Source organism: Trachinotus anak, unplaced genomic scaffold (assembly GCF_046630095.1).
Source record: "Trachinotus anak isolate AG129_WGS33_773 ecotype Australia unplaced genomic scaffold, CSIRO_AGI_Tana_v1 ptg000007l, whole genome shotgun sequence".
NCBI classification, from domain to species: Eukaryota; Metazoa; Chordata; class Actinopteri; order Carangiformes; family Carangidae; genus Trachinotus; species Trachinotus anak.
In genome coordinates this window covers 1115595-1141675 of record NW_027273858.1, presented here as the reverse complement: position 1 = coordinate 1141675, position 26081 = coordinate 1115595, and the positions used below count along the sequence as shown (strand labels likewise).

The following is a 26081-nucleotide window of genomic DNA, read 5'->3' as shown; positions in this document are numbered from 1 at the left end:
GAGCCCGAACGAGACCAGGCAGCGGCTGAGAGAGCGTCTGCGAGAGATAAAGGTTGTGGAAAAAAGTCACAAAATTTGAAACACTGTTCTTTGAGAGAGATGAGACAATAAAGAGTGGAGTAAAAAGTGCAAGAAAGAAAGGGAAAATCAGGCACACTGAAATACTGAGACCAGACAAAGAATGAGGAGAGTAAAAAATTGCCAGGAAGAGAGAGTGAAAGCTTGGAGGCAGGGTCAGAAAGCTTAATGCATTTCTAATAGCAGGAACCTTAGAGAAACATGGGAGACAAGAACGAGGGAAAAAAAGATAAAAAGGGACGAGACAAGTAGGCAGAGGGACGATAAGTGAAGGTACAAGAGGGGAAAAAAGAGAAAAGGTAAAGGGAAGGAAAAACTGACAGACAAACTCTCTCGGAGCCAGGTAGGTGAGAAGGGAATGGCTGTGTGTGTGTGTGTGTGTGTGTGTGTGTGTGTGTGTGTGTGTGTGTGTGTGTGTGTGTGTGTGTGTGTGTGTGTGTGTGTGTGTGTGTGCGTGTGCGTGTGCGTGTGTGCGCGTGTGTGCGTGTGCGCGTGCGTGCGCGTGTGTGTGTTGATGGTTGGGGGAATGATGCAAGACTGCAATGGCCTTGTGTCAGTCACACTATGGCAGCTCTTTAACCCTGTAATTTACCACATCACTCTTCTCACAGTGATGGGACCACTGCCTGACAACACTGCCTCTGGCATGTGTGTGTGTGTGTGTGTGTAAGTGAGAGAGAGAGAGAGAGAGAGAGAGAGAGAGAGAGAGAGAGAGAGAGAATGGGAAAAGAGAGAGAGAGAGAGTGCATACCTGTGAGAAAGAATTCTTGAAGTGTCAAACAAAATGTCTCTGAGTCTGTCTTCATCTCAGGCATGTCTCTCTCTTGTTGCAGTGGAGCTCCAGAGCTGGACCACGGCCTTCGTAGACCCTGGGCTGACTGAGCACAGCTGCTTATGAGCTCTCATTGGTTGGACTGTAAACAACACTTCTGTAAGTACCCCAAAGCCACTACTCAATGGTGCTTAAAACCTTTTTGCTCATAGAAGTGACGTGTTTTGCATCAAACCAAATTGCCCCTAGGGGACAATAAAGACTTTTCTAAAGTTGTAAAGACATCGAGAGAGTGTGCAGCATTGTAATAGCTGCAGCTGAGTTTGTGAGATGCCCCCCCCACACCCACCTGTAGTCACATTTAAGTGCCAACATCAGCTGTGGTGGATTGTCAAACAACCCGTCCAACCTGCTATTTGTGTCATTGATGCCTGTGCACATCCGGCTAAAATCACACCACCCATATTATGACAAATCCCCCTTCTCTACTAATGAACATCAAAATTCAATTAAGAAGAAGAAAGTCAATATGATGTCTGCATATAAACCAACTCTGCAGTTCCAACAATCATTAAAAAAGTAACAGACTGAGTGAGTTCATTCCATCTCAAAGCTTTTCTTTGCTTAGAGCAGTTGATGGGCCACAGTTTGTCCCTCCAGCCACACCATACATTTTCCTCTCACCTTGGCCAAGGAGAGTTTGCAGTGGGTAAAATCAATGAGAGATTTCAGATGTCTTAAATCCACCAAGTCTATCACTATCTCTAATTTTCTTCATTCTCACCACCATCATGTGGCTGTATCTCTCAAGACAACCTGTTTTGCTTTCGCCATCACTTTTTAGGACCCAGTGAAATCAAAGACACTCACAGTGCAACCAAATAAAGTCTCTGAGACGTCTGTATATTGCTCTGTTCTAGAAATACTTTCCTGAAAATATTGTTCAATACATCAGTGTAAATGATGTAGATGTTATGAAGCAGTTTTTCCAAGTAGTTGCATTTGTTTTGGGTCATGTTTGTTTGTTTTTAGGAGGAAAATGTGTTTTTGATGCAGATCTGAATCTTGGAATTTTTTGTGGATATAACACTGGCAGACAAGCATTTGTGATTAGGAAACACTGCTCCTACTTTAATATGTGTGTATTTTAACATGGATCTTAACTCACAGTAAAAATTGTGAACATTAAAGTAATACATTTCAGAAAGCTCCAGCATAGGCAGAGGTTTGCACATGCATTATACTTTATACAGTATATGTTAGAAAGGTCATTACATGCCATTCCTCCACCAGGGACATGACATGACATGAAAGAACAGCATTTTAGAGAGACCAACAGTCAGATCCAAACCAAGGTTTACACTGTATCCACCTGGATACCCACTGTAGCCAGACCTGATCTATCCCTGCACTCAGAACATGTGTAGGACAATAGCTCAGTGTCAGATTCTGTGAGCTTAAATAAAAGTCTTGATGTTTGAGTTCAGAGCAAGAAAGAGTGAGAGATGTGACAGGACTGCAATCCAGATAATTTAGAAAGGCTTCCACTCCTTCAGTCCTGAGAGAACCAGTCTCAAATAAATATTTACTTTAAGTTTTGTCTATGACTCTTTCTCTCCCCGGTACACGCACACACATATTCAAGCGAGGGCACATTTTGTTGCTCTTGTTCCTCTTTGCACACATATACAGTACACACACACACACACACACACACACACACACACACACACACACACACACACACACACACTCTCACATTCAGTGAGCACCCAGAGGGGACAGTGAAAGAAGAGCAGAGAAAAAGATGCAGAGAGCAGACAAGGTCATAGTTCCTGTGGACTGTCTTTGAAAGAGGAGTCGTATGTTTTTCCTCCCCTCCTTTGATGTTAAAGCAGCCTCTTTACTAGTGTAAAGACAGGCTACAATAACCTAGACCCCCCCCCCCCCCCCCCCCACCCCCCCCCCACCCACCCAAGCCCTCTGTACACTGGCTGTACACCCCCACAAAGCTCTGCAGGGGCACAGGTAACCCACGGCAACCCCAGCCAGAAATCAGAGTGATTGTGGCAGCTGTCCAGGACCTGTACAGTGTGTGTGTGTGTGTGTGTGTGTGTGTGTGTGTGTGTGTGTGTGTGTTGTACAGTACTGTGAGGACAGAGGAGTGAAAGTGAGGAAATACAGCCATGAATATTTTTTAATGTTTCGTTAATTTCATACAAAATGCAGTAAACAAAACAAACCTAATCACATCAATATTTGGTGTGACCACACTTTGTGTTTAAAACAGCACCAGTTCTCCTCGGCACACTTACACCAAGTATTTAAAAGGTTGCTCCGTGCTTGAAGACCTTGTCACTGTCCCTCTGTGGATTTAGTTTGTCTCGGTGTCTTCTGTCTCTTCCTGTGATCCCAGACATTGAGATCAGGGCTCTGTGGGGGTCAGACCATCTGTTAACAGGACGCCTTGTTCTTCTTTTCACTGAAATTAGTTCTTTTTGACTCTGTATGTTGTCATGCTGCAGATTTAATTCTGGACTGATCAGCTGCCTCCCTGATGGCACTGCAGATGGATAAGAATCTAAACATAATTATTGTGTGCATCTATGTGAGAGCAATCATTGTGCCAGTTTTGCAGCTTTTATATAATCAATAGTTGTAATTAAAATGGTAAAATGTGCAAATATGTATGTGCCACTGTGCAAATGTATGCACCTCTTGGATAGGAACATGAACAACAGTAAATTGGTTTGTTTGCATTCTTGCAAAAGTCTATAAAAAGCTAATTGTTGGGATACTCATGCTCGTCTGCCTGTTATCTCTGGTGTTGCAAGTTTGATGTAAAAGAATATGAGTGAGTTTCTGTTTGTGTGTGTGTGTGTGTGTGTGTGTGTGTGTGTGTGTGTGTGTGTGTACTACTACTGCAGTGCAACAATAACAAATGAAAAGAAACACAAAAAGCTGGTCATGAATCCCACAGACACATCTAGAGAGAACAGGATCAAAGGAAGTGGAAGTCGCCTCATCAGATCTGGATCTTATTGAAGGTACAGTTAGAAACACACTCGTCATGTGAACCAGACTGAAGGCCAAAGTCGTTCAAACCTCTCCCTGAACAAACCCTCTCTCTGCCTCTCTTCTCCTCTATCTCTCTTTATTACCTGCTCAGATACATCTGCCTCCACAGGGCTCATGGACTCACTCATATCATTCTTGTCCGACACACACTCACTGATTTGCTCTGCCATTTTCAGTATCTCTGTCAGCCCCCTTGTTTCTTCTATTCTGCCACAAATTCCCTGAGACGCCGACAGCGCTGCAGAACAAGGTCTCAAGAACTTTTAGGCTACCCAGTCTGGCAATAACTAAATGAAAGCTTGCTGAAATGAGGTTTTCCCTCCAAAAGGGCTGACTTCCTCTAAAAAAAAAAAAAAAAAAGCTGGTTAGGAGAGGATGAAAGAATCCTCTTATGTCAGTAAACTCGTTACGCCGATGCTGCCATGCCATGCTAGCCCCAGCGTTTCCATGGCACCCGGTGTTATCTATGTGTATTTTTGTTGGGACTTTTAGTTTTGGGGTTGAGTGGCAAAATGAGATTTTTTTTTTCCCCTCCCCACACCAGGAGGAGCAAGAGGGGAAAGATAAGAGAGAGTCCCCTCTCAGCGTTAACGAGAGAGAAAATAAGAGAGCGAGTGGATGGAGAGACGGAGAGCATTAGCTGCACAGATAGCAAAATGAATGGCCAACACAGCAATACTGCTACAGCTTTGCTGCACTATACAGAGATTCTGCACTGGACACTGAGGAGCACATACTCCTCTCATACACGTGCTGCAGTGTGCTGAGTCTGAGTCCACCCCATGTAGGACAAAATGTAGGCTACACTGGAATATCCAGGGGTTTTATTGCTGTATTATGTAAAAATCAGTTTGCATGTCTTGTTCAACATGACAGACATTATGCCTCAGACAACGCTGGATAACAGCTTGGTCTTTGAAATATAAAAAATATTCTCCTTTCCTGCTTCCCCAGACAAACTCAGAGAAACCGTCTTTATGTATGCAGTGTAAAGATATGCTGAAGGTGAAATTGGTCTAATCTAACACAGTGCTCTGAGCTTAGAGGATCACATATATGGGAAAGTAGGGACATAAAAAAGATGGTCCTCGTCAAACTAAGTGCAAGTGATAACAGAAAACCAAACTTTTAAAACTTTCAAAGCACCAAACTTTGGAGAACTCACATTGACCAGATTTTTTTAGGGTTGGCACACAAGTAGATATTTTCATATGGATTGTTAATAATAATTCTACCATAAATTAGTAGCGTAATTAGTAATAGTACCACCAGTTGTAGTATTTGTCGCTTGTCACACTTGCACATCCTTTAATCTTTCTTGGGACAACCCACGCTTTATTTATTGTTGAGGGAACTCTGAATTTCCACACATACAACAAACATATCTGTTGCAATATGTGCTGAGCACTTTGCACTTGAAGTAGTTGCAGTAGTGTTGACTCAGTAGCAGCTGTTCTAGTTTTAATAGCAGTTGTATCTGTGGTATTGGCTATAGCTGTAGCACTGGTTAATAGTTTGACAAAGTGCAGTTGCACAGAACAAAATACATCAGCAATATATTATAATATAACAAGCCATCAATACTATAGGGAAACCCCACAGACAGGACAAGAAGAAAAATATAATCAGTAATATTTTTCCCACACAGAATACATGCTGCCAAAAGTATGTTCCTCCAGATAACAGGGAATTTATCTGCCTGTAAAACAAGCCTGAATTCATCATAAACAAATTTTACTCTGCAACAATAAAAAAAACACACCCTCAGTGTCAACAGCTTCACTACAGTGTGAAAACCATCTGTGTATTAGTTGAACAGTTTGCAGCCACAAAAAAGGTATCCACTGAAAAAAGGTTATTTGCCTTAATTTGTCAAAACAAGACAAGATTATTTTTTTTACATTTTGCAGTAGTTTGTAGGCTGTAGCACAGTTTTCCCTGAGATCAAAAAACACTGGCGCCAATTCAAAATAAGACAAACTTCAGCATCAAATATATTCTGCAGCCTGTGCAACTGACTAATTCAAATGAACGTAGTCACTCTGGGCTTAAAAAACTGAATTTAATTTAATTTAAATTACCCAGTTCACCAAAACAGTGAAGGTCAAGAGGTTTTCAAGGATTACCAGACATGCAGGTCTGAAGTAACACTACAGTGACACCAGGATGAGGGATACAGGGAAAAGGGAAATGCACAGCCCACTGCATGATGCACCAACTTTTTTTCTGCTTTACACAATATAATTGTGAGGGTCTTAAATCTGCTCTTGTAAAAAACCCAGTTGCCCTGCTGTTCCCTGACTGGAGAATAAAGTCTGTACTGAAGGAGGGAGACCTGCTCTGTGCTGATTAGCTGATGTAAGGAATGCTGCCTGCTTTGTCTGAGCTGTCAGCTCCAAAGTGTGTGTCCGTCACTGCTCACCTGTGATGTGTGAATGAAGCATTGCCGCCCGTGACCTCGTCTCAGTGTCAGTCTGAGTTCATGTGCGTGTCTGTCTGTCGTTTTGTTGCGTTGTTTTGTTGCAGAACATAACACTTTTTTTTTTTTTTTTTTTTTTTTAAAGAAATACTACCACTCATTTTGAAATATCTTCCCTGTGCACCATTAAAGGATGGATTATTTATTTATTTATTTATTTTAAGTCTATCTTTATTCAGCACTCACACTGTCTCACTGTTAATTCCTCTTTTACACATTGGCTGTTTGAAGTGATTCATGCAAACACTGTTCAGGGAAACAGAAATTGTTGTCAGATTTATTATATCAGGATAAACAACTTGCAATGTATCACCTTATTTTCAAGGCTTTCCCCTAAGTGAGACTGCTGAAGTCTTGTCTTAGCTTTGACTGAACTTTTTCTTTTTGTATGGAGGTTTTTGTTACCTATTTTTTTTACAGTGTAGTTGCTATACAAAAACATAATTGCACAGCCTGTATTACCCACCGGGCAGAACTGTCCAGAGTTGTCAAGTAATGAACACAGAGAGGACTTTCATCATGAATAGGCCTAACAATAATAATTTATTAAATAATCAATTAATTATTCAGTGAATAGAAAACGAATGAAAAGAAAACTACAACAAAAACAAACAACTTAAATGATCAGTTATGAAAATTACTCTTAAAACACTTATTGATTGATCAACTGATCTTTTCAGCTGTACGGCGCTGATTGGTTTTGGGTGAATGGGGAAATAATGAAAGTACCATTTAAGATCGGGGTCATTTGTCTTAAATTGTGCTAAAATACTTTTACACTGCCTTGTTTTGCTTTGTCATCTGTGCTGTGCTTGAACATGTGTAACATTAATTTCTTCTCTGTGCCTGGTCAGGTAGTAACCAGCAGTCTCACCCGGTCGTCAGACAAATTTGCGTGTATGTGAACATGTGTGCTCACATGCCAGCTTTGTTTGACCCTTAGGCCCATTTATGTCAATCTATTATGTCGTCCCGTCAAGATATGCATCTGTGCTTGTGTTTGGTCTGCCCTCTCTCTTTCTCCGTCTTTCATTTGTTCTTTCTCTCACTTGCCCGTCTCTGTAGACTCGGGTTACACTCCTCCGTCAGATGGCGTTCTGCCTCGCTGAGCTGCACTTGTGGTCCACCAAGAGCTCACTCCAAGTCAAAGGTAGCACTTATCACCATGTTCAATCTACCTCCCTCTCAATAATTCTCTGCCTTTCTCTCTTCTCTTGCTCTTTCCCTGGCTCTCTGTCATCACTCACTTTGTTTTCACGCCTTCTCCCCACCTCAGTATATCGACTTTAACAATCTGACTCTCAGTCAACACCAATTCTCACCTTGTCTGTTTTCACTTTCTCCTTGCTCACTTCAACTTCTCATGCTTTCAGTGTTGTTTATTGCATTGTACATGACATCCATTGTAATGTTTTACCGCATGAAACTGTATTTGTGCATTGCTTACAGTGTAATTGTTTTAGCAAGACCACAGGTAACTCAAGAAGCCAGTGAATCATCTGTACAGTTTGTGTGACTAGTGTTAGTGAAGGGATTCCACCATTTCTCAGGTGTGAGATAAAACAATGTTGGGTCCAGTTCTCTGCACAAGCAACAACCTGCAACAACCAAAGAAACTAATAACCCTGGTGAACTGTTCTTCATTCAGGTCCTCTGAGTTCATGAAGTGCAGGTCGAAGCTGAGAAGCTTTACTGACACAGTTAGATTGTTACGAGAATGTCTAAACAAACGAACACACAAAGTCACTTAGCTCATTATGCTACAAGCAGTGTTAAAAGAAATATCAAAAATCGATGCAGCAGATCTCTTTTTATTCTACATATTCATCTTCCTTGTCAAAACCTGTTGCCTACATTACCCACAATACCACTAAACTGCTGAAAGTTCAGCTGGAGAGGCTTCTGGTGGTGGTGGAGCCTTTAGCTTTTTTCTAAATCCAAACTCAGATTTTTTTTTCATTTTTAAACTTCACTCAAGTGACATCACAGCAGGCGATTAATCAGATTTCACACAGCTCCCTGTGGAGTCACAAAAGGCTTTTTCATATGCATTAACACTCCCCAGCAAATGTAAACAAATGTAAACTCGGAAATTTCCCCATTAAGGCTGAGATGCATTTCACATTTGATGATCATTCCCCAGAAGCACGGCTATCAATGATCTTTTTTATTTCTTCATGTACAGTGTTATATACAGGCACATGGAACAGTTAAATCAACCTGCAGCACTGTGCAAGAGTTTTGGACAAGCGTCTTGAAGAACTTACAAGAGTTATTCTGTCTCTGTGTCTTCTGTCTCTCATGTGATCCACGCTGACTCGACCAGACCGTCTGTTTCAGGACTCCTTTTCTTCTTCTTTCTGAAGATAGTTCTTTATCACTGGCTGAATGTTTGGGCTCGAATCTAAACTTTTCCACAGAACTGTACGTCACCATTGTCATCATGTAGTTACTGAGATTTGTTAATTACCAACCAAAGCTTCCCTGTCGGGCCAAGTGAGCAGGTTCTAACTTTGACTTTTCTTCCAGTTTTTGTGTGTTTTCTTGCTCTACATCTATCAGTCCATCTCCTCCGTCAGACAGAAATGCTCTGTTTCTCCATTTTCTTGTTTTCTTCTCCCTTCCATTCTGTCTTGTCTTTCACAGTCTGCTGAGCTTTAGACGAAGATAGTGTCTCTCGGAGGCTGACTGTGTTGTGTGTGTGTGTGTGTGTGTGTGTGCATACAAAGGTACGACAGGGTGTATATCCTAGGTGATGGTGACATATCCTTATTTGTTTGTTTTTTCCTGCTGTGTGTGTCTTCCGCTATCTTGGAAAAATGTGGATGGATACATCTGAGGGAAGAGGCCTGGTTGCTGAGGTGTGACACTCCCTATCACCACCTTCCTTACATCGTATACATCCGCCTCAAAAACAAAAATATAGGTTTATAAAAGCAGTGTCCCTAATGCTGTGTAACAAATGTTTTCTATATGGTTTGTGTGTCTGTTGAACATGACAGCTCCCACAGCCCTCGGCCTCCAGCCTCCAGCCTCCAGCCTTGGCCCCTGAGCAGATTCACAGATGCAGCTGAAGTGTTTTGACCTCAACAGAAAGTTCTTCATTCATTAAACTGACACAGATTTTTAAATGGGGTTTTACCCTGTGACCTATTTGTCTTGTTTCTCCTGCTGCCTTTGATGTTATGAGACCCAGTGGTTTATTACCTTCACCAAGTTTCCACCTGTGTGTTTGTTGATTTGTTTTTCGGCAGGACAATGAAAAATACTGATCGGGGCATGAGCCAGGAAGGAGTTCACTAAAGTTTGTGTCGATCTGCTTTGAGGGGTGGATCCAGGATTTTTTGACATTTTGGTCAATTTCTCAGGAAATAACATTTGGATCTTGATGTAAAAAATCAGACATATTTGTGGTGTTAAGATCTATGACTGGTGCAGATCCAGATACCAATGCTACTGTTCTAGTTTAATCAATACAAAGTGAATGTATCGTATTTATCTTTACTTCCACAACAGGCGAGTTAAGGTGAGGAGTTTGGATTTGAGTTAGGATTAGATTTACCTGTTTGGGAGTGTTGTTGTTGAATGAGGAATGATTATGGAATTATTGTCTATGGAAAATCCCCACAGATATAATTACTATGGATGATGTTTCAGTATTGTTCTGATACCTGACTAAACAACTTGAGCCTGTTCCTTGTTTAGTCCAGTATTCTCTCTTCTTTTAGCTCTGGTATGGTCAACAGACTCCTGACGAATGTTTGGGTTTTTAGGGTTTTTCTTCACTAGACGTTTTTTCCCTTCTGCTTCTTGTTAGGCTGGTACAGTTTTTACTGTATTTGAGTTTGTTTGCAGAAAATATCTGTCTAAGAGAAACCGAAACAATGAGCTAAATGTGGTGCAGAACTGGTTGTTAATTCCATATAAATGTCAAAAAAATATTGCTTTATACACTTCAAGTGCTTTTATACAGATGGTTAAATTTGTGTATTTTGTGTTTATTTGCTCTTGAAAATCTCCATCAGTAAACACCAGTAACTTATAGAGCTGCGACTGCATCTGTATCCAGGTACAGCATGTGCGTGTGTGTTTCTTTGTGTGTGTGTTTGTGTGTGCCATCAGCTCTCTGCTTGTATTAGTGTGACCTGGCCTCAGGAGCAGCAGCAGCGGCAGCAACAGTAGTGGAGCGATAAAGAAACGATGTGTTGTGCGAATCCGAGTCTGGCTGCTTATGGTTTTGGGCCTGCAGGAATAACACTGACAAAAAAGGCTCAGCTCAGCAGTTTGTGTGTGTGTGTGTGTGTGCGCGTGTGCGCGTGTGTGTGTGTGTGTGTGTATGTATGTATGTATGTATGTATGTATGTATGTGTATATATATATCTGTCAGTATTTGTGTTTGTGTGTGTATGTGTGTGTTGCATCCATGTGTTGTACATATGTATTTTCTCTGTTGAGTCTGTGTGCGTCTACTTTTAAATGTATATGGTGCACGTGTGTAAATCAGAGAGTCTGTCCCTCAGGTGGCCTGGGCTAAAGCACACTCCTGTCTTTATTAATACCCCTCTGCCCCCCTCCATGCTGGCTCGGACCCCCCAGCCCACCCTCCTGCCTCCTCCTCCCTCACAGGGTCTTATCTAAACTGTGGCGCTGGCAGACGGGACAGGCCACTGGCTGATAGCGATTGTTTATCCCATGGTGCGAAATTGCTGATCTGTCTTCTGCTTTTCCCTGACAGCAAGATGTTCATCTCTCTCTCTCTCTCTCTCTCTCTCTCTCTCTCTCTCTCTCTCTCTCTCTCTCTCTCTCTCTCTCTCTCTCTCTCTCTCACCCCACAGATACAGATATTGGCACCTATCAGTACTACGATAAAGGAGAGCCAGGTAAATAGTGTTTATATTGGATGTCTGTTTGTGTTTAAGATAAGTTGCATTTGTCTTCTTTTTGGAATGTATAAGATTTCCTTATATATGAAGAAGGGCTTTTTGCTGCCTCCTGTGCTCACATAAGCAGTAAACACACACACACACACACACAGATTATTGGTCCTGTGTATTTCGGTGTCTTACACCCGTTAACCACACATATACTTGTCCACACAGAGGCTATTAGTATGTAGGATTTACACCCTAAAACCTTATATACACATGCACATACCAGACACACACACACACACAGACACACACATACACGCAGGTTATTAGGCCTCTGTGGATCTATCTCTTACACTCCCAGTGTTCCTGTTGACCCGGGGTCCTGCCACACAGCGATAGGAAAACTAAACTGTTGACTTTCTCCTAGATCACATAGCAAGAGGCCCCATGTAGTCCAGCCTCATATTGCCTCAGGCCAGGAGGCTTCCCTTACCATCAGGAAGTGCTCAAATCGCTCTGCCACAGTCCCAGCAGCAGGGATGGGCTGTCTCATCCTTTGCTTTTTTTTTTTTTTTTCTTTTTTGTGTGTGTGTATTCATTTTTTTGAAAATGATGCATTTTTTTTTTTTAATTTACTAAATTTACTGAGCAATCAGCCGAGGGTTGCTACATAGTAGGCAGCCTAAAAATTTGATTCTGAATATGTTTCAATTAGAGAACCACACTCCTTCAAATGCAAGGAGAGATACTTTTCAACACGACAGGAAGAACTATATTTCCTCTCCTATTTAGCTCTTTTGCTAACAATATATATTATCTGGAGATTCATAAAAATTCACATTAGAGCTTAGATGATTTAAAATGTGCTTCTGCTACTTTTCCTTCAGAAAATATCATGACTGCTTCCGTCACAAGGGATACCGTGTGTTGCTGTCTGTGTTTTCAAATAGGGAGTTGTGTTTGTGGTCAAATGTTGGTCCTATAGTCACTCTCTGTTTTTGCTCTGTGTCTGGTCTCCACCAGTTCCTGAGGAAAACCGGCTAGTTTCTGACTGTTTGGTGGTGGGCAGATGGTGTGCAGAGCGTTTTTAGAAGGTTTTTTTGCTGAAAGCGGCTTCCTGCTGCCGCTGGAAATGATGGTGAAGCGAACAGTAAAGCTGCAGGACAATATGCTGAAACACAGCAGAGTCAGGTGATAATTGTCTGTGCATTAGTTACTACAATCAACACCTTTTACATTGTAATTTGATCCATTGTTATTTTGAAATATTGTCAAGAGCACAAATTTCAACCAAATTACAAGAAAGTCAGTTATTTTCTAGATTATAGTTCTCTAGTCAGATGCCATGAAACCACCGCTATGAAGAGGGTGCAACAAGATGACGTAGAAAAGGAAAAAAGCATTTTGCAATATTTTGATGTCTGCTGTTTCCACTCAGGTTTTTTAATGCACAATTTGAAAATGTGCATAAAACCAAGTGGATGGAAATGCTCTTATGATGCATTCACCATCGTGCACAAACCCTCTCTTGTCTTTCTTTGTCTCTTCTTGAAGATAGTAAATTTATCTTTGTTTTCATTTCCTCCATGAATTTTGTGTATTTCATTAGTGTAATCTGCCTGTTTTCTCCTTGTTCCTGTGCCTGTATCATGTGTTTCTGCCCCTCTTTCATTGATTTCCTTCTCTTTGTCTCAGTTTGTCTCTCACCATGTACATGTTGTTCTTTCTCATTTTGTGTACCATATGTCTCTCTGTCTCTTTCCCTCTCTCTCTCATCATGGGGTTCTCTCCCTTCTCTCTCATCTGAGAAGCTGCCTTCTCTTTCATTCCAATGTTCAGTGGGGAGACGATGCTCTCTCTCCAAATCCTTTCATTTGGAGGATTACTAAAGTGTGGCTTGATATCAGAGTGGAGGGAGGAGAGGGGGAGGAGGGGTGAGACGGAGCAGAATCACCGTCCAAAAGTATCACAACATTTTCACACAGCAGTGTAACGATAGCTCAGGTCATGATTCGACTGCATATATAGTAGATTACATGAGACTAGGTTCAAATTTGTTTGTTTGATATTTTGTAGGAGCACTGTGGCATTCGGCTTGAACACATGAAAATGAAAAAGTGGACTTGTGCCCGGCCAGACTGTAAAAAGGGACATTTCAAAACTAGAATGTCACTAAGTAGAGCACATACCTCTGCCAAGGTCACGTTTTCTTCCACCAGATCCAGATTATTATCTGGATCTGCACCAAACCAGAGGCACACCAGTGCTTGAAGGGTTCTTCCTTAACCAGCGTCCCATCCCTCCACCGAGTCAGTTCAGTACTTGAAAACATAACTTCCAAGGAGGAGGCAACATTATGCTGCTTTAATGTTTTGGTTCTTATCAGGTAAAGGTCTGTTTAAAAAAAAAAGAAAAAAAAAAAAAACATCTGAAAACTTCTCTATATTCATGACTAAATAAATAACAGTAACAAAAACTGTGAGCAACAGTTAAACACAGACAGTTTATGAAGGAATCCATCAGTTTTAGGAATAAGCTGATTCAGGAAAAAAAAAAAATAATAATATTCACCTGATCATTTGTAACATGTCAAACCATAGACAACCTTCATAGCCTACTCTGATTGGTTTTCTGAAATGTTAAATGATAGTCCCACTCCTCACCACTAGAGGGAGACCTAGGCTCATTGGAGCGACTCTGGGGGTACCCCTGCTGCCAACCCCCACCCCACCCAGCCTTCCCCACCCAGCCCCAGAGCAGGTGCCCATGTCTGGTCCTGTCTGGCCCCTCACCCCCTTATCTGATTAATACTACTAATCCTAGAGGTGTTCCTGCCTGCCAGAGAGGCCGGCCACCAGACTGGCCACTTTCTTGCTCACGCTGACCAGGCCATGAGGCACTGTTTCGGGTTACACTGTGCCAACACAGCCCCTTGGAGCTAAGGGGATGTTTGAGCTCCAGCTTAGTTTTCTGTTCCTCTTTATCAACATCATATAGAGACTAGAGTCGTTTATCCTGCACAACATGCTGTATAATCACACCCTTCATTTGGCCTCTTTATTTTTCTCAGCCATTTCCTTGGAGCATCACTACTACAATGAGAAAGTCCAGTTCAGTGAAGGTAAGTTTCCAACATAGACATATCCACCCCTGCGTGTGTGTGCGTGTGTGTGTGTGTGTGCGTGTGTGTGTGTGTGTGTGGATGACCATCTTCCAGAAATCTCTGTCCTAGTCAGCCCTCTGTTCTACTTCCTCTATTCTCTCTCTCCCTCCCTCTCTCTCTCTCTTTCCCCTTACTCTCCCTGCGTTTCACCCAGTAGTGGAATACAAACACCCTTATCAGGAGACGAACACTCATCCCCCTGCCCTCCCCTCCCTCCTCTCTCCCCTGACCCCCCTCCACCCTCCCCACCCTCATTTGCATGCATCTATTTACCTCCTCTTCCCACTCATTCTTATTAGAGAACCACACTCCTTAATGGTTCGTTTCAGTAAAGATGAAAAGAGACTAAAATAAACAGATAGGACAGTGATTGCACCATATTGAAAACAGCAGTGATTCTTTTCCCTCTTTTTTCCTCCCTCTGAACTCCATGTATATACGTGGGGCAGAAACAGATGCACATATTCAATTAGCTTTTTTTTTTCCCATATCCTTCCCTCCCTGTGTTTAACCACTAGAGATGGAGGGAAAAGGGAGGGCTGGGAAATTAAAATGAAGGGGCCTTGGCGTTGTACGTGTTGAGATATGTGCTGCTAACTGAGAGGTTGCATTTGGGAGATAACTCAAGAGCGCCAAAAGTCCTCACGATTAAATATTTGCTTCTCCTCGAGGACTACATAGTGTTTTGAAGGGACATTTTGCTTTCAGTAGAGTATTTTCACTCCACAGTTGCAGCAGGCTTAAGATTTTCTTTGCTTTGGGGACACAGCAGTCGCAAATGTAAAGCTTGTAACTTTATCAATGTAATTTATGAATCCTGAATTTCTACATTCATATTTTTTTGCAGAAAAGGGTTTTTTGTTCCATTATGTTTTTATATTTAAGTTGTGTAACTTTTTGGTCACAGGCAGTCTCTATAGAAACCAAGTGTATTAAGATAAGTAATTGTACAATCAACATTTCGTACAATAGTAGTAGAGAAGAGCTGATCCCTGCCATATTCTTAAGAAATTAAATATGTTAGGTTTTGATCATTTCATTAAACTCAACCATAAATTCCTAAATAACCAGGTTCCTCAGTCACCTGGCAGTTCCTCGTAGGGTTTCTGGCTCAGAAACACAAGTTAGAACTCCTCACCCAGAGACTTTAAAACTGATCATGACTGGGGATCATTTTAAACTGTCGTGAATGATCTGGTTCTCGTCGCTTGGATTTTTATTTTGCTTGTTTTGTCCGATCAACCCAAAAGTACAACAACCTAGAACTAAGAAAAAAATCAAATCCTCACATTTGAAAAACTGCTGCCTGCAAAAGATGAGACTTTTGTTTGATAAATGACTTGACCAATTTACTGATTATCAAAATATCTGTAAATTAATTTTCTTAGTAAGTAATAAACTTTCAGGACTGCAGTCAAAATGGAGCTGAGTTCTTAAAGTTCCTGTCATTACTCTGCATACATTCATGAGCAGATTTTGGAAACGCCTGCTTCATGTACCTGCACCTCCTCATTCCACCTGACTGTCTTGTCACCACCCTTTATTCCCCAATCGCCCCCTCGTCATACTAAGATCTCAACCCAGATATAAAGTTCAACCCTTTTGCCTTTTCCGGGCGTCTGAATTCCCATGAGTACCTTTTTTAAAAAACGATTTCTCCTGTGTCTATGTTTAAAAGTTCAGGTCACATGATCCTCTGATTCTCCTCGTGTTTTTCCTCCTTAGCTCGAGGCTATTCGTGGACCCCCAGGAACCGCCGACCAGAGAAGCTTCGCGATTCGCTGAAGGAGCTGGAGGTACCCGCCTACTCCATCCAACCCCCCCATCCCACCGTCCCTCCCAGCCTCCCCCCCGTCTTCTTCCTCCCTCTGGGGATTTTGGGAGTTTTCCCTTTCCGAAACGGCCGATTGATTAACAAATAGGGGCATTCTCTCTCTTTTCTCCCGCTCCCTTCACTCTCCCTGTCATTCCCGTTTGTTCTCCTCTCTCCCTCTCCTCTCTCATCACCTCTCTTTTTGCCGAGCTCTGTCATCGAGGGGGATATTTGAGGGGATCAGGGGGCTGCAGGCTGCCCCCTCATCCCTTCTCTTCCTCCCTCCTTCCCTTCCTCCCTCCTTCCCTTCCTCTCCCTTCATTCATCCCCTCTTCCTCCGCCCTTTCCTCCCCCTCTCTTCCCCTCTGTACTTGTGGCAGTACAGACCTAGCTTTGTTTGCTGGAACCTGTCTGTGGCTTTTACACACACACACACACACACTCTCCACCCACCCACCTCCCTCCTCTCACCCGTAACCATTGTCTGAAACTAGAAACACCCCAGCTCACCTCCACCACCCACCCTCTCCGTCCCTCTCTCCTCCCATCCAATCACCCCAGCTGGGTTTGGAATGTGGCAGGAATAGCTGACCGTACACACACATGCATGCAAGCACTCCTTACCTGCATCCTCTCTCTACTCTCTCCCGCCCCTCCGTGAGCAGGAACGGCTGCAGTGGCCACCTGTGGCGGCAAGCGTCCAGCTCTGTGTCCCACCACGATAATTAATGCAAGCGACAAAAAGATGGAAACAAAATATCACTGTTCATAACTTCAGTAGAGGCACACAGATGCCACTTATGCTGATCTCTTGCCTATAATAAAATATAGATTTTCTATATTTATTGTCAAAATTACAGGTTTAAACTCGATTCTATGTCAGGTCCGAGCTTCAGAACTGCATCAGGTCTGCGTGCAGAAGTTGTGTTTGGGTGGTTGGACTCCAGTGCACCTCTGTTTGTTCTGTTTCTCTCACCGTCTCTCTGTCTGTCTCTCTGTTTATCCACCGTGCTCATTCAGGAACTGTTGCAGACCAACACCTGTGTTCACACCAGATGGAGAAACAAGCATTGCTGCCAGGTACACACCCTCCGCAGCCCACCACCTTCTGTATGCACACACACACACACACACACACACACACACACTTGTTTCCAGGTTCAGGTAGGGGCAGAGGCTGAATGTACGTCCCCTGGTCTGTCTACACCAGGCCGTTTCAGGTTATGAGGCAAAATCTAAAACAATGTCAACATAATTATAATGAGAGACTTTTCCATCCTTTAAGGCTGATTCTCTTGTGCTCACCCAGGTAAAAACAAACCTCCCTTTTTGGACGTGTGCAATGTTTGATAGGTATAAACTTGTTCCATGTCTTATGCCAAAGCTTGTGCATTTCTTTAACCTTAAACTTTGGAGGCCATTAAATAGGGACTAACTCTGTTATTCAAATCAGTCTGAGAACCGTGCTAAAGGCTGCTAAAGTCAAATCTGTTTTATTTATGTAGCACTTAATCATGAATAATCAATGGGCTTTACAGTCTGTATAGTCTTCCTCTACTTAGACCAACTATTCAGTTCAGAAAAACTGCAAGAAATCCCAGGAAGAGCGACAGAGGTGGGATCCTTCTTCCAGGACAGACAGACATGCAATAGATGGTGTGTGCACAGAACAGAGCAGAATAGCAGAATTACAGTGTGGAAAATCAGGATGACAATATTAAGTGATTCTGTCGACCATTTTTTACCCGCCCACAGTCAGATGAACCGACAGACGCCATGTTTGTGCCAGTTTTGAGGACAGAGGACGGATAATTTCATTTTTTTACTCCCTTTCAGTCTGTCTAATTTTGAGCTTTAACCACTTTTACACACATGACATAAAAAAGCTGTGTGTGTGTGTGTGTGTGTGTGTGTGTGTGTGTGTGTGTGTGTGTGTGTGTGTGTGTGTGTGTGTGGGGGGGGGGGGGGGTTTACCCCGTAGTTGATGCTGAGCAGTGGAGTACTGGTGACCCTGACCCTAAGTGGACCTCAACTTGAACAAGTGTGTGTGGACCGCACATTAGTGGGCCGACTGCCAGCCAACACTGTCACTGATGGTTAGTTACACACACACACACACACACACACATACAAATTCTACTCTCAATCAGTCTGGTTGTCCAAGACCCTTGTTTTTAGCCTTTGGTGAACAGTTTTCGTGTTTATTTGTTTAATTCAACTCTGGTGCATTAAAGCCTTGAGACATTTTTGACGGTGATGTTTGTTACTTTGGTGACGTTGATGCTAATTAGTGCCGTTGCAGAACCAACACACCTGTTATCGCAGTACAGAATGTTTTCTCCTCCTCTTTCACTGAGTGAAATCTCGGTTTATATGCGACTTTAATTTTCCAGAGGTTCGCTGTGGTTTAAGGACACAAACATCATTGTTTCCACCACACGGTCGGGCTCCCTATCCACACACACACACACTCACCTCACATTGTCAGCACTGTCTGTGTGCCTACACCTGTTCACCACACATGCAGCTTGACGTGTACCCCACACACACACACACACACACACACACACACACACTCCCCACTCTCCTCACCACTTTGTCACGCAAACACTCTCTCACACACGCGCCGCCTAACACACAGCAGGTGCCACAGGTGAGCGTGGCGACTCTGCTAGCTAATTGCGGGCAAATCCTTTTGTGCTGTGTGTGTCCAGGGGCCTTCCCTTAAGAGCATCCATCAGTGTTTTTCCTCCATCGTGCGTTCCTCCAGGGAGCACCGCCCCCCCTCGCGCTGCGCTCTCTCGCTCTCCAGACCTGGCAGGAGAGAATAAGGGGCCGTGGACACCGGCCCAAATCTGCTAATTATTTCTTTCTTTCTGTATCAATTATTTGTTCATAACACCACCCTCCCTGCTTCCGCCCAGGGTCTCCAGACACCTGATAAAGCCCCATAGTGCACACACTCACATACACACATACAGGCACACACACACTTGTTCTCACACGAATACATATGTAATCACAGACGCACACACAACTTTTTAAAAAAAATTTTTTAATGTAGATCAACAAGCACTTACTGTGCTAATGTCCACTCACATTTACACTGGAGCACACACGCACACACCCACGCACACATGACACATACTGAGGTACACACACACACACACACACACCCACACACACACACCCACACACACACACACACACACACACAAGTACACATACACCCACTCACCTCCCACTGTGCTCCATTCAAAGCCTCAGAGGCACTAATTATTAGAGTAATGGTTGTGAGAGGGTGGGTTCCGGGGATTGTGTGTGTGTGTGTGTGTGTATTTTTTTTGGGGGGGGGTTTGGTAGGTTAGAGGCTGTTCTCACATCTGTCACTTGTTAAATTAGCCTGAGACAATTAGAGTAGCAGAGCCAGACCACATCACACCGTTCACCACATTTACAACGTGCAATTATTGAAACAGTTCACAATTACAGTCAAGGTGGGAGCGGTGTGTGTGTGTGTGTGTGTGTGTGGTGTTGTGACATATGCTACTGTGTGTGACTTATTATTGTCGTATATTTGTGTAGTCAATCACCGCAATGTCAGATTTGTTTTATAAAAAGTTCAATATCAGGCTCAAACCAACTGTTATTGTTCATTATCAGTTAATCTGCTGATCATTTTCTCAATCAATCAATTCATCATTTTGACTATGAAATCAAAAATTAGTAAAAACACCAATTACAACATCCCAGAGCCAAAACTTATGTGATGAATTTGCTTGTTTTGTCCTTCCAACAGTTGAATCCTGCAAAATATTTCTTTTAACTAAAATATATAATAAACAGTTCTCACATTTGAGAAGCAGGAAGCAAATATTTTACATTTTCGCTGGAAAAATGACTGAAACTATGACTCAATTATCAAGATAGTTGCACATTTTCCTTTTAATCAACTAACTGCTGCAGCTCAAGTCAAATCTTAAATTAAATGTAAGTGAATGTGTAATGACAGAGAATTAATTTTCATTTCCTGAACGGGATTCGACAACTTTCTTAAACACAAAGGTTGTCGACATTTGAATGCTGACGAAAATCCCTTTTGCGATTTGCATGGATTGAACTGAGTGTTTGGCCTGGTGTTAACGTGCGTCTGAGACAACAAGCAACAGCAGCCAGGTCTGTCTTTGTTTCACCATGAGACACAATGTGACTTCAACTTTGTCTCCTCAATGCCGGTTACATGCGTGTTCCTACCATGAGCTCTGATTGCATCATGCAGAGCAGTAGATTACATATATTTTACACCATCTAAGTATTACCAGCTTCCTTTGGCCGATGCCTGGGCCAAGCTGCACATATGCTCCACGATTAAGCATCCTTAAGTGATTTTTCATAGCCGGTTTCATTTGCCCATGTTTAAATGTGCTTTGGTTAAGCCCATTGGCCTCTTATGTCAACATGCTGCTGAGGAGATGGTTTTAAATGGATTTAGTCGACTATCTTTGTGTGTGTGTGTGTGTGTTTTTCTGTCTGTGTGTACGAGGTGAGACTGTGTTCATGCCGTAACGTGGTTGGTTTGTTTTGTGCCTGTACATGTGTAACGTGGTTGTAGGCTCACGTGTATGAATGCATATGTAACTATCCGTGCATGTGTCTCGGGAGTAAGTATGAATATGTACAATATGTGTGTGTGTCTGTGTGTGTCCAAGGGGCGTGTGTGTCATGGTGGGTCATGAAGGTCTGGGCCTTAATGCCAAATCAGCCACCTGGTCCCAGATTGGGCCACAGCCTGGTTTCATATCCCTCCTTCATTTGGGAATGAATGGGATTAATCCTAATCCCGTTTACAGACACCCATACAGATCAATACTAAACTGCATTTAACTTGATTTGTCTGTAATCTATTACAAAGACGCTTACCGTTGCATTAAAGGTTGTTTCAGACAGCCAAGGCAACATTAATGGCTGTATTTTGCATTGGTTTAAGCCTTGAACCAGTTTTTTATTACAAATGCTTTATAATCCAACTTCAACGTGGGGACAGACCGACTCAATTGACCTGATTTCAGATGCTGGTTTTTCTGTATTTTCAAGCAATGTTTTACTTCCCTCATGAATATTTGCATATTAATTTGAAATTTTCACACAACAGCATGATTTGAAGTGTAATCATACCAATACCCACACGTTTATAAATACACACATGCCATGGTTAATTGCCGGTTAGATTTCTAAATCTCGGGGTGCAGCCTTACTCGTTCAACTCAAAGCAGGATATCTGAGAGACATGTGTAACAACCCCCCCTTCCTTTCCATTTAATTGGTTTCATAAACAGATTAATTTGAAGGAGAGGGGGGCTTAATTGCTAATCAGCGTTTCCATGCAGCTCCTGAAGAGTTGAACAGGATCAAGTTTCTACCACAAAAAGGCCTCAGAGCCTGCAGTACACTGACAGGAGGGGAAGAGAGAAGAGAGCAGGAGACGAAGGAGATACAAAGAACACAGGAGGCAGTGGGAAGGAGAAGAGAGGATGAGAGGAGAGGAGGAGACTGGGAAACTAGACAGAGAGAAAAGTAAGGGAGGAGAGAGGGAGAGAAGAGACAAGGAAGAAGAAAGGAACAGACAGAGACTGAACTTCTCTCCTGCTACTCCAAACTAATCAAAAACTGAACTGTAGTATAATGAAGTGACAACAAAGAGGAGAAGATTTAGAAAACGTCAGGATAAAGATGTGATGTGATAAGTACAGGAAAGTCTGATAGTTGTTTCCCAGATATCCGAAGAGCAACACATAGATACACAAACATACAGCGTCTACAGGACTTCATGCAAACAGCAGAGGGAGGGTGAAAGACTTTAAACTGGCCGCCCATCACTTCAGCTATGTTCTTATCAAACCATCAAGTTACATTTTAATGCTCCAGTTGTGTGGAAGTTAAAACATCTCTGCAACCTCTCTTAATTTCAAAATAAAAGTACACAACAAAATGAAACGGCAGCAAAACGACAAAATTGCCATCACAAAAATTAGTTTAGCCTGGTTTAGTATTTAAAATACAAACAGCATGAAAAACTAAACTACAAAACCTTTAATAAATAAAGTAAAAATCCTCCTTCCTTTTAATTCCCTTTGGATATAAACTTCTGAGATTGTAAAACCAGAAAGTCTTCAAAGTTTCCTAAAGATGTCAGTTTCATCCCATCTGGCTTCCAAATTTCTCTGATCCATACCAACAAAAGAAAAATCAATCACTGAATGTTTGGCTTCTGAAGAATGTCTTCCTATTGGCTGTGTTTGATGGACCCCTTGGTCCTGGAGGCTGCACAGACAGCGTGTGAATTGTTATTGTTCTTTATAATTAACTAATTTCAGCCACTTTTTTGCATGTATCCTTTTTGTTTTACATGAAAACTGTAGGAGTCAGATTAGTCATCAATGCATGTGTTGATATGTTTCGTCATGATTTGTGGCAGAGTAAGCAAGACAGTGGACTCTTACATCTTAGGTTCAACAGTAAATAACCTGTTTTTTTAAATTATTTTTTTTAATCATGACATTAAGCGATATATGTGATGATATCATTCCCAGCGGTGCTGAGCGATAGGCTGATTCTACTGTCCTTCCTGGAGCAGAGCCAAGTGGCTGCGGTCTTCCTCAACAGAAAGAACCAGGACTCCCCAGAGAGCAGCAGGCGAACAGACAAACTCTCACCCTCTGAAATCAAGGTACAGTGGAAGAGCCTTCTGCTGAAGGCATGAGTAATGTGTGCGCTCCGGTGTGTGTTTGTGTGTGTGTGTCTGCATTAACATTGGTGTTTGTAAGAGAGAGAGAAGTAGAAAGCAACATCGTCAAAAAGAGGAAACAAACAGAGACAAAAAATGAAAGGTGTTAAGATGTCGTCCCAGATCACTGTCCAACTCATTTCCTCATCTTATCTGATGGCCAACATTTACAGAATGTTTCCAGATTTTTTTCTAAATTGAGATTCAGTGTAACCTGGAAAAAAGAAATACATTGTACAAATTAATCACATGTCCTTTTAACAGCAGCAGTAAACAGGAACTGCCATAACATAGTATAAAAGGTAGAATCTGGTTGCTTTCAATAAAAATATCTATCAAATCCCAAACATACTGAAGCTTTGGACCCAGTCTGTTTGAATCGTGTTTTTGCAGCAGCTTGGTCGTCGTTAATATGACTGAGCTCTTCCTCCTGACAGCAGTTAAACGACCTACTCTGGTTTGGAACGTCCACTTAGAATATTGACTTTTCAATAAAATAGCTTCTACATACATGCAAATGAGAACTTCAGACATATCACTTATGCAAATTTAGTGCAAATTACAAGCAATTTCCTTAGTTGATAGTTGGCCCTATTAACAATCAATGGTGGGTTAATTATCACTTTATGAGACACAGAGGTCTTTTCCCATAATGAAGCCACTGACATGACCTGTGTTTGCCAAACACTCAGCTCCTGACTTGTGTTCACTGGGCAGCTGCTCCCTGCCTCTGTTGGACACAATACAGCTGATGCTCTTTTACCTAAAATCTTCTGTACAGGTTAATAAATTCAGTCTTTGCTTTCCAGCATTTATCAAATATGTCTGCTTTAAGTTTTGAATCTAATATTTCCATCACAAAAATGTCATACATCACATTAAACCAATCATGTTGGTTTTCCTTGACCACACTTTTCCAAATCCAACTCTCTCCTAGACACTGAGGTGGTTGATTTCCATTGTTTATCATTTAAATTGTCCCTCTCCTCCACTGACATTACAAAGTTTCCCCACTTTTCTTTTATGTATCTTAGCTCCTGGAGGCCCTTGTGTAGTTTAGAAATAGTTAGGCCTCGCTCCTGCCACATTTTGTAAGTTACATCCAGTGTTTTTGGAATAAAACCCGGATCAGTGGCCAAGCAGTGAATCAGTGAATGAAGGTGTGATTTCCATTTCATTAAACAGTAACAGGTGAATAGTGGTATCACCGGGTGCTACAGTAAAACCACAGTATGAATTCTGACAGTGACATTGCACATTATTAGTATAATTATTCAATAATTAATTGATTATTCACATCCCTAATTCCTTAGCTAACATTTATCCTATTTTCTAACAATCGTGGGAACAAAACAGAACCTGCTTGAAATTAGCAAGGATGCTACTCGTCAATTAGACAGTTAACCAATTAGCTGCACACTATCAGAGTCTATATTCACAATATTTTTACATATATCCAATCCATCTGGACCAACACAGTCTTTAAACGATGGGTGTTTGTCAAATTTCTGTTTGTATCTTTGTGCACAACAGGTAGGTTCAGTGTGATCACCATGGGATTACAGCTTTTACTGTGGGATCAATGTGCCCAGGTCGGCTCTGGTTCTCTACGTCTCTCCCGTTTCTGTCTATGAATCTCTCATAAAGATGTGTATAGAGAGGCAGTCTGATCTGGAGGTGTTCCTGTAGGTGTTAGAAACAGGTCTGATTATGTGTCGTCCTGTTCTTCCCTCCCCCAAAACAAAACCTCACTGTGTCCTCCTTCACTAGCTGGCTAACCGCTAACCCTGGCATTATCACGTTACTGCCAGGCCCTTTTGTTCAAGTGTGTGTGTGTGTGGGTGCGTGGGTGCATGTGCATGTTGGTGTGTAGAAAGGCAATCGTTCCTGCCGTGCGTCTGTCTCCAGAAGCAAAGTCCTGATAAGACACCCCCCCACCACCACCACCACCTTAACACATACACATTCATCCAACCACCCCCCCACACCTCTGTCAGTGCATGTGCATGCAACCTGCAACATACACACACGTGTGCACACGCACGCCCAACTACCCATCCCCCATCACAAACACACACAAGCACATACACATCGCCCTGGTCCAGTGGGCTAAGCTGGAGAAGGGAGAGTGGGGGGCATTGAGGGGGAGGCTAAACTAATCCGGCCCACAGAAAGTGGTTTTTGATTATTGCTGACCAGCAAACGCCAGCAGAAAAAAAACTAGAAGAGGGAAAAGATGGGTAGGGATGGAGGGGTGTAGGGGGGTAGAGATAGAGTGTGTTATTAACCCAGTGATTTTCTGATTTTTTTTTTTTTTTTCCTTTCCCATTTCTAATCTGTTAGTGATCTCCCGTTCAGCTGTTTGGGGCAACTCTTTGTTCCCTTTATCATCAGATGTACTTCCATCATTTTCATTCGTCTCTGTATTTTGTGTCCAAAGCAAATTCCCCCCCAAGGGGGCAAGAAGGGCAGACATGGACCACTGAACCTGAAATCTGTTCTACTCATACAGTACAGCTGGTCGATATACTAATTTCTGCATGTTCCTGGGCTTTTAAACCTTTTTTGTATTGAGGATTATGTGTTATTTTTATTTAATTTCTGAAGACATTCCTGTATTCCCACTTTTGACAACATACCTATTTAGTGGGATTTTGATTTTACATCTGACTGCTCTTTTCCTGGGTTTCAAATATTTATTTTGGCACAAACCTCCCATTGATCTATTACAAAAAAATTCCAATTATTCTACCCTTTCTCTCCTTATGTATGCTTTTTGTTTTGTCCTTCATTCATCCCTTCATTCAAGCATGATTTATTCTCCTATTCCCATTTCCCTGAAGCTGTCACCCCCTCTTCCCTCGTTCTTACCCTCCTGTCCAGATCCAAACAATCTGCCTCTTCTTCATTCACACCCTTTATTCATCTCTCTTCTTCCACCTTCGCCTCCGTCCTCCCTCTGTCTGTCAGGTCCTGGCCACTCTTCTGCACCATGACAAAGGTCATGGACACGTGTGTGTGTGTGTGTGTGTGTGTGTGTGTG

At 42.3% G+C, this 26081-nt stretch overlaps 1 protein-coding gene across 9 annotated transcripts in view; it reads left to right on the top strand.

The window, feature by feature from the left end:
- Nucleotides 1-26081, top strand: part of wdpcp (WD repeat containing planar cell polarity effector) — a 79392-nt gene that overhangs the window by 16413 nt on the left and 36898 nt on the right. For 3 of the 9 annotated variants that reach the window (XR_011691292.1, XM_071479841.1, XM_071479842.1), the window contains 8 exons: nt 912-1009; nt 7473-7557; nt 11243-11287; nt 14349-14399; nt 16167-16237; nt 17275-17334; nt 18236-18350; nt 22845-22981. Coding sequence is in view for 8 of the 9 variants with exons in the window: in XM_071479841.1 (XP_071335942.1) it covers nt 7497-7557; nt 11243-11287; nt 14349-14399; nt 16167-16237; nt 17275-17334; nt 18236-18350; nt 22845-22981 (540 nt within the window). In the remaining variant the exon portion in view is untranslated. Of the gene's footprint in view, nt 1-911; nt 1010-3777; nt 3898-7472; nt 7558-11242; nt 11288-14348; nt 14400-16166; nt 16238-17274; nt 17335-18235; nt 18351-22844; nt 22982-26081 lie in introns of those variants that run through there. The other 6 variants (XM_071479846.1, XM_071479848.1, XM_071479847.1 and 3 more) reach the window with 4 other exon arrangements.